We start from the raw sequence: 8,418 nt of genomic DNA, 5'->3' as shown, positions 1-8,418 counted from the left end.
TTGAGGGTTCATCCTATATCGAGCTCATTAAGCATTAGTTCTATGGACATACCAGTATCAACTTGCAACATACCATTCTCTTCCATAACATATCATAATCTTTCATAACTTTAACATGGCCGTTAAGTTATCGTTGAACCACTTGGAATACTAAAGGATACTCGGGATATCTCACACACATAGTATCATACCAATGCGATATCTCAGATATGGTCTTACATGGGATCTCATATCGATGCCATATCCAAGATACGGTCTTACACGTAATCTCAACTAACCCTAATGTCATGACATTTGTATCCTAACTATTCCTAAGGTTCAACCGGGATATTTCTCACTCGTCATCCATTGTCGATTTCCTCCCAAGAGTCAATCATAAATTCATACAATATTAAGGTATTTAAAACATAAATAAAAAATTCATTATTTACATACGAACTTACCTCGGTACCAAAAATAGGACAAATGGATTTAATCATCAAACACCTTATTCTTTCCCCGATCAAAGTCCGAACTTCGTTTTTATTGATCTATAATAGAAAATTTATCTTATCATTATTTAGTTTACTCAATTTAGTCCAAAAATCATACTATGGAAAAATTACATTTTTGCCCTTAAACTTTGACATATTTACAAATTAGTCCCTAGGCTAATAAAATGAAATGCACTCAATTTCTTTGTTACCCAAGCCTAGCCGAACCATAAACATGCTTATATCAGCCCACATTTTTCATCAAATTATACTTTTACTACTCATTTTACATCTTTTTACAAATAGGTCCTTTTTAGGGATTTTCATGAAAAATCACTTAGGAAAAGTTGTTTATTACACATCAAACTTCCATTTTCTACAATTAAACATAAAAAAACATGCATGTCACACATGGTTAAATTTTTAAACATGAACCCTACTTCAAAACAATGGTAGAAATGGAAAGATCGGGTGAATACGACTTTAAAAACGAAAGAGCATTAAAAACGGGGCTAGAATGCACTTACTATCAAGCTTGAAAGTTGAAGAAAACCCTAGCTATGGTGTCTTGAGAATTTTGGTCTAGTTAGGAGAATATGGACACAATTTAGGCTTTATTTTCCCTTTTTATTCTTTTATTTACCAAATGACCAAAATGTCCTTTTTGCCAAACTTTAAAATTTTACCTTACCATGTTCATTTTTGTCCACTAACTTAAAAAATGGTCTAATTACCAACTAAAGACTCTAATTTAAAATCTCATAGCAATTGGACACCTTTAACATGTAAAACTCAACTTTTGCACTTTTTACGATTTAGTCCTTTTGACTAAATTGAGTGCTCAAATGTCAAAATTTTTGAACGAAATTTTCACGAAATCATTCTATGAAAATGTATACCATAAAAATGAAATAAGAATAAATTTTTCTATGTCATATTTGAGGTCCCGAAACCACTATTTCGACTAGCCCCAAAATCGAGCTGTTACATCACGGTACATGAAACGTGACTTTGTGATGAATTTATGGTGTTGCCTTCTATGCAAGGCGAATTGAATTGGTAGATCGTGGTACATGAATAATGGTTATGTAGCCTCTAGTAAGGTAGGTACATTGCAAACCAGTCTAGCGAGCATGGCAAATGAAACAAAAGGAATGATTAATCTCTGAACATGGACCACAGTTTTGGCTAACACAAAGAAGGTTGTCTAGATGAATAAATAGTGTATATGCCAAAAAGCTTAATCTATCGTGAATTTTTGCAAGTTTTGTCTTTGCTAGTGGGTGAACTGTATTTATCACTGAGGATGAAAGGTTTATTCACTTACCTAACATATAGTTATCCTAGTGTCAGCTCTAGAACTCACTAAGTTTTATTAACTTACTCTGTTTACCTTTTCTTCTCAAGACCAACCAAGAAGTAGGAAGACTTTAAGAACTCTATCAATAAACATCATTTGCTATGAGAATTCTGATGTTTGGTACTATGCATGATAGACATGAACGGGGATGATTTCACCAATTTATTATTTTCGAAGAACTATTATTTTGTAACTGAACTCTTATATGCACTCAATCGTAATGTTCTTTAGTTTTTATTTTTGGAAAAAAACATTTATAATCTGATATGTTTTGGCCCACTAAATGTGAGTGTTTAATATTATTACCTTACTTATACCTAGTTTAATAGTTAAAACTTGAGTATTTGTCGAATGCGTCTCTGAAAAGAAGAGATTTTCTTTTGGTTGTAACACGTAAATCCTAGACCTTCCACAGGGGATGAGTTTAGGATGTTACACCAAAAATGGTGAAATTTTTTAGGCTTGAAATTTGACTACTTTGATTACATCCTCTTCCAAGAGCATTCATTCTCGACATTCTTGTTTGAAAGTAAGGTAAGTATGGAAAAGAAAATAAGATAGGATTACCTTGAAGGAGTTTGAAATTGGAGAAGATAAAGGCAGAAAGAGGAAACATAAAAGTTAGGAAATCTAAAGAGTTTAACAAAAGTGTTTAAAAAAAGGCTAAAGCCTCTATTTTATAGAGATGAACGTGCTCAAGAAGTTACTTTGGATACTATTTGAATTCTTCAATACAAGCTTGACATCTGTCAAAAGCTTATGAGTAACACATACGAGTTTGAGTGTTTAACCTCCAAAATTTTGGTGTTGTCCAGAGAAGCAATTTGATGACATTTTCTTATGAAGAGTTTGAGGGGTAAGCCAATGAGAGGAAATACTAAAGTATGTGTAAGGGAATTTGTATCGTCACTGAATTTGTTTGGTATGTATAGCCAATTTTATCCCTATGTTCGAAGCTCTTAGAGGGATGAAAAATTTTGAGGATGAAATTTTGTTAAGGGGAAGAGAGTTGTAACACCCAATACTAGAAGGTACAAGGCTTGGCGAATAGCCTTAAGGTATTAAGATTGGCTGATTGGTATTCGCCCAACTACATTTTAGGCGTATAGAGTGGGCAGATATAGTTATGTGTTTCAGTTAATGAAAATGCAATGTTAGACTACTATGTCAATTGGAATAAGATAGTGACCAAGTAAAATGGTGTTGAGAGTATGAGTTCATGTTAGAAGGATAATGTGCCTTTAATCCTGATATTGTGCAAGTTATGTTACAAAGTAAGCTAGTTAGGAACTAACTAAATATAAACCAAAATAGTTAAAAGATGAAGGGGTACTCAAGTAGGTTTCTTAGAAGTTGTGGACTTTTAGATAAAACAATACAATAAAAGGTCATACTTGTAAAGTTCCAATAGGGACTTAGATTATATTAATGGATATTCAAGAATTGGATAAGGGAGTTCTCTTCTTTCTTCTGCTAGAGTATTGTTATTTGAGGCTTCAGAAGTAAAAGGGTATTTCTTTGAGTTGAAGATAAAATTTTGGATTATAAGGATGATTCTCCATGTCAAGGTAAGTTTTATGGCTTCATATGTTATAAAAGATTAAGCTTTTAAGAAGGAATAAACCGTAAGATAAATAAGTAAGACTTTTTATGTGGGTTAGTTGGGTTAGAGATGATGACAAGGTTATTTGAAATGAGTTTAAATGGTGATTTTCTATTTCAAAAGGTAGTGGTTGTTGCAATCCATTTTTTGATGTTTGATCTAAGGTTTAAACTGTTATATGTGGTTGTCAGATGAGTCTCTAAGCTGAATCTTGTAACTATCTTGTGCATTCAAGATGTCTCTGTAAAAAGTGATCAAACTAAAAATCTGAAACTAGGAAAGTATGGTATGATGATAATGCTTGATATGAGTGTTTGATGAGTTTGCATGAATAGTGAGTGTGAAATTTGACGCATTTCAGTAAGTGATATGAACCCTGAAGTTATAGTATGGTTGTATGAGTATGTCTGGGAACATGTGCTAAGATTTGTACGTTACTCAGTTTATGATGATAAATCAAAGTAATGAGTCAAAAAGGGTGTCAATGCATGAAAATTTTGACAAGTGAGTCTATGTGTGTTCACTGTAGTGGAGTCTAAAGGGGTCCATTGGGACTAAAAACACGATCTCTAAAAGGAAAAGTTCATGGCCGTGGCACCATATTGTGTAAGACCATAGTTGGGCTATAGCATCATTTGGAAAAGAACTAAAGAAAGGTGATTACCCAAAGGGGGTGCGTGACCTAGGATGGTGAGGGATAAACCTCACGAAATGTGAGTCTAGACGAATTCCTATAGTGAACACACCATAAAAATGAAGCCTTTGTGGCAATTTATGAAAATGAAGTATTTGTGGTAATCTATGAAAAAGAAAGCCTTTGTGGCAATCTATCATAAAGAAGTGTTTGTGACACCCTCAAAAGAATGACCCTTGTGGAAACCATCCGAAGGAAACACCTCTGTGGTGGACCCTGAGAGAAAGAAATGGTATTCTCAGCGAACTCTGAAGAAACGATTGTTGTAACAGCCTAATTTTGGGCCTAGTCGAAATAGTGGTTTCAGGGCCACAAATTTCACATAGTAAAATTCATTTTATTATATTTATATGGTCTACGATTCTATGGAATTGTTTTGTGAAAATTTCGTCTGGGAATTTTGACGTTCGGGCACTCAATTTAGTTAAAAGGACTAAATTGTAAAAACTGCAAAACTTGAGTTCTATATGCTAGAGGTGTCCAATTGTTATGAAATTTTAAATTAGAGGTCCTTAAATGGTAATTAGACCATTGGTTAAATTGTTGGACAAAAATGGACATGAAATAGGTGAAATAGAATATTTTTAAGTTAGGGGCATTTTGGTTATTTAGTAATTAAATGATTAAATAAACAAAATAAAAGCCAAATTTTGGTCATATTCAACCCCTTGGTCGAAATTTTGAAGACCACCATGGTAGGGTTTTGTTCAAGATTTCCAAGCTCCATAGTAAGTCCGTTCTTGCCCCATTTTTAATGATTTTCACGTTTTTGAAATCCTCGTAACAAGATTTACCTATCTCTACCATTTATTTGAGCTAGGGTTCATGTTCAAAAATTTACCCATGTTTTCATGCATGTATTTTGATTTTTAATGGAGGAATATGTAAGTTTGATGTGTGATAAACATCTTTTACTAAGTGATTTTTGGTAAAAATGCCTAAAAGGACTAATTTGTAAAAGTTATGAAATATGTCATAAAAATTTCATAAAATAAAAAAGTCAGTTTCTATAGTTAGAAAAAGGTTTTGGGTAGCCTTAAAGAACAAAGAAACTGAATGAAAATCATTTTACGAGCTTAGGGGCAAAAGTGTAAATATGATCAAGTTTAAGGGCGAAAACATAATTTTACCATAATATGATTTTTTGGTCACAATGAATAATGTGACTAATAAATAAGCTAAATGTGATATTTTAGATCAAGGAAAATGAGGTTTGAACCTAGAATATGGGAAAAACGCATATTTGATAGTTAGGTCTTTTTCACCATTTTTGGTATCGAGGTAAGTTCATATGCGAGTAATGCAATATGTACTCTATTTTAAATACTTAAATATTGCGTGTATGGTAAGTTCATATGCGATGTTATGTCATATTTCTATTACTTTGATATCAAGTGAATTTTAATGCTTTATTACTATTATGAGTATGCATTGATCATTCCATGAGAAAATGATGGATACTATGCATATTGAGATCGACATTACGAACAAGTCTAACAGTGATGCTGTAACACCCCAAAAATCTCGAACTTTTTTTTTATAATGGTTTTGATAAAAGGTGTGCTTAATATTCCTAGTCAAGTGTTATTTATGTGATAATAGGCGTTGGTTAAGTTTAGAGTTCGAACTTTGGGGTGAAGGAAATTATAGTTTAATAATTAAAAGAACCTTGATGGCAAATTGTTTGGGTTTTAAACAAACAAAGGAGGAATTGGACACAAGAAGGCTTGTGTTGGAGTGGCAAGTAGCGTCGCATGTGGGGCTTAGAGATGGCGTCACATGCATGGCAAGGAGGTTTGGGGTTCGAATCCCTCCTTGCTCAAAAGAAGGATATATTTTTGCTCAATAAATGGCCAGCAGTGGCATTAGATGTGAACTCTAAAGGGAGTGATAAGAGGAGAAATTTAAGGAAGGGATTAAGGAGTTATAAGCGAGAAAAGTTAAGAGATGAGGGGTGCAGAGAAGTGGAGCCGAATAGGGAATTTGGGGATAGGTAGATTTAGGCTATAGTATATATAACTGCCGATTTTGGGGATTCTAGGGCAATGCCGAAATTGCTTCTTTTCCTTTAGCTGGATTCCTCATTTTTTTTTTTGTGTTGCCTAAACACTTTTCTCTCTAAATGCTCAGAAGTTGAATTCCTCGTTCCTTGCTTGCCGATTTTCCATTCTTTCTCTTCTCAAATTCTCTTTTGATTCACCTTTGGTTTTAGCCGATTCCTTCTTCTCTTCTTCTTATTTGTGCCGAATAACCCCTTTCACCATACAAATCTCAAAAGCCAAATACCTCTTTGGCTGAAGACCCTCTGTGCCACCACTACTCCCTCTACTTCGTCTGATTCTTGTGGGATTAGTATCGAATCTCGAATTTCAAATCTCTGCCGAATTACTCCTTAGGCGTTTGGGGGTTTAGATTTAAGGAATACTCGTGATTAGTGATCAAGGAAGGTCTTTATTATTTATTTTATTACCTCGATAACGTAGGCAAAATTTGCTGAACCTCGTTAAAATTCTGGTGTTCTTTATTGTTTATTTTTGCATATTTTGTGTGTGTGATTGTAGTGATTTATTGTGCTATTAAATTAAGATAGAGGGATATTCTGGTTAGGAAAGACCTGGTACTTAAGTGATCCTTATGATCCACCTCTCTCTCCTGGGAATTGAACTTAGTATAATTTTTCAGTACAATAATTTTAATCTTTTACATGCTTCCTCGCAACAAATCCCTTCTCAATATATATAGAGAGAGGAAAATATAATAGGGATCATATGTTTTTTATCTCGAAATCAGGACACCCACGATTAATAGAAGTGATTAATCCTTTTGCTCAAATACTCTTTAAAAAGATAAACGGATGATCACGAAATATTTTTCATTCTCATGAGCAATGATCGAATTCCCGATCTCGTGATTTAGGGACGAAATGAGTAACCATCACATCACGTCTCATGGATAGAGATGACAAGTTCAGAATTTAGCCTGCACTCCTTACCTCCTATATGATATAGCTATGTCGACACTCAAATGGCATACATATTAACAACATTACTATAATGTTCACATCAAATTCATATATATATATATATTTCTATTGAGTACCTTAATATACTTGTTCACTAGTTTTCGGAAAACTTGTTAGCTTTAATGAAGTAGTGAGATAGCATCGTGAGAACAAATTTTCGAAAATATTGAACAAGTATAGTGAAGTACCCCTTAGAATTGGAATATTGAACCATATCAATATGGCCTTTCGCCAATATAATTACCCGGCGGATCATAATTGCAAGTCATGAACACATCTCCAGTGTCGCAAACCACTCGAGCGCAGCCAATTCGTCGGGTATTCTTCCAAACAATTTGGGTGTAGTGGCCGCACATCTGTCCCTCCTGGCACGAGTTGGTTGCATAGTCGTAATATTTTTCTTCCTCGGACCAGGCACTCACTGCATCACTGGGCCTCCACGCCGAGCCACTGCCCCAGTATATGTTCTCTCCCAGCTTGAAATCTCCTTCTGGAAACGAATGCTGTAGCTTGCAGTCTGCTTTCCTTTGAAGTGCCCACCATCGGGCATATTTCTCAAGCTGGAAACCCCAAAACAAGAGTGGCTCCCATTTGGTTGCCCTCACCAAATTGTGAGTGAATAGGAACTCTAGTGACTCTCCAATACAACCCCAACACTGTTGCTTGGAGACTCGGTATATTGTTTCATTGTCGGGTATTTTGGCATGAGTTCCAAGAGAGGTTGCTAAAACGTTGTCTATAGTGAGACTGCATAATACAAGGAAGAGAAACAGAAATTTTGGTTTCATTCTCTCTTGGTAAAGGCAGCAAAACAGGAGAGTGAGAGATGGTTGAAATCTTAGTCAGTCTTGTGGTTTGGCTCTGATTTTCGAGGATCAGTATATTCCTTTTATATGAATTCTTAGATGGGTTGTCCTGTTTTTTGTTAGATTTTAAAAAGAAAACCAAAACAAATTGCGTAAGTATTCTGCAGATCACAAGCTCCAATAAATTGATATTAGATTTATTCGAAAATAAAGGGTGCCATAAATATAATAATAATAATAATATAAAACTATATATTTACATTTTATTGTTGAATTGGACAAGCAATGCAATAAAATGTGACTGGTGGCAGTGATTGGCATGCAATAATTTACGGTTGAAGTTTGTCTCGTGAGCAAAGGAAAAGTTGTGCCCGTGAACTTTTTTTGTTTGTATTATGGGACAATGTAATTCTACATTAAGGGCGAGAATTTTTGTTGACACGAGTTACCAACCGGACAT

At 34.5% G+C, this 8,418-nt stretch overlaps 1 protein-coding gene across 1 annotated transcript; it reads right to left on the bottom strand.

Annotated features, from left to right (window-relative positions):
- Positions 1-6,985: 6,985 nt before the first annotated feature.
- Positions 6,986-8,156, bottom strand: LOC107921057 (pathogenesis-related protein PR-1). The gene has a single exon (XM_016850943.2). The coding sequence runs from the start codon at positions 7,938-7,940 to the stop codon at positions 7,368-7,370; it is 573 nt and encodes a 190-aa protein (XP_016706432.1). The 5' UTR covers positions 7,941-8,156; the 3' UTR covers positions 6,986-7,367.
- Between the last annotated feature and the right edge of the window lie 262 nt (positions 8,157-8,418).

The sequence above is a fragment of the Gossypium hirsutum genome, chromosome A08 (assembly GCF_007990345.1).
Source record: "Gossypium hirsutum isolate 1008001.06 chromosome A08, Gossypium_hirsutum_v2.1, whole genome shotgun sequence".
NCBI lineage: Eukaryota > Viridiplantae > Streptophyta > Magnoliopsida > Malvales > Malvaceae > Gossypium > Gossypium hirsutum.
Note: the sequence above shows the minus strand (reverse complement) of the source record. Positions and strands in the feature narration are given on the sequence as shown.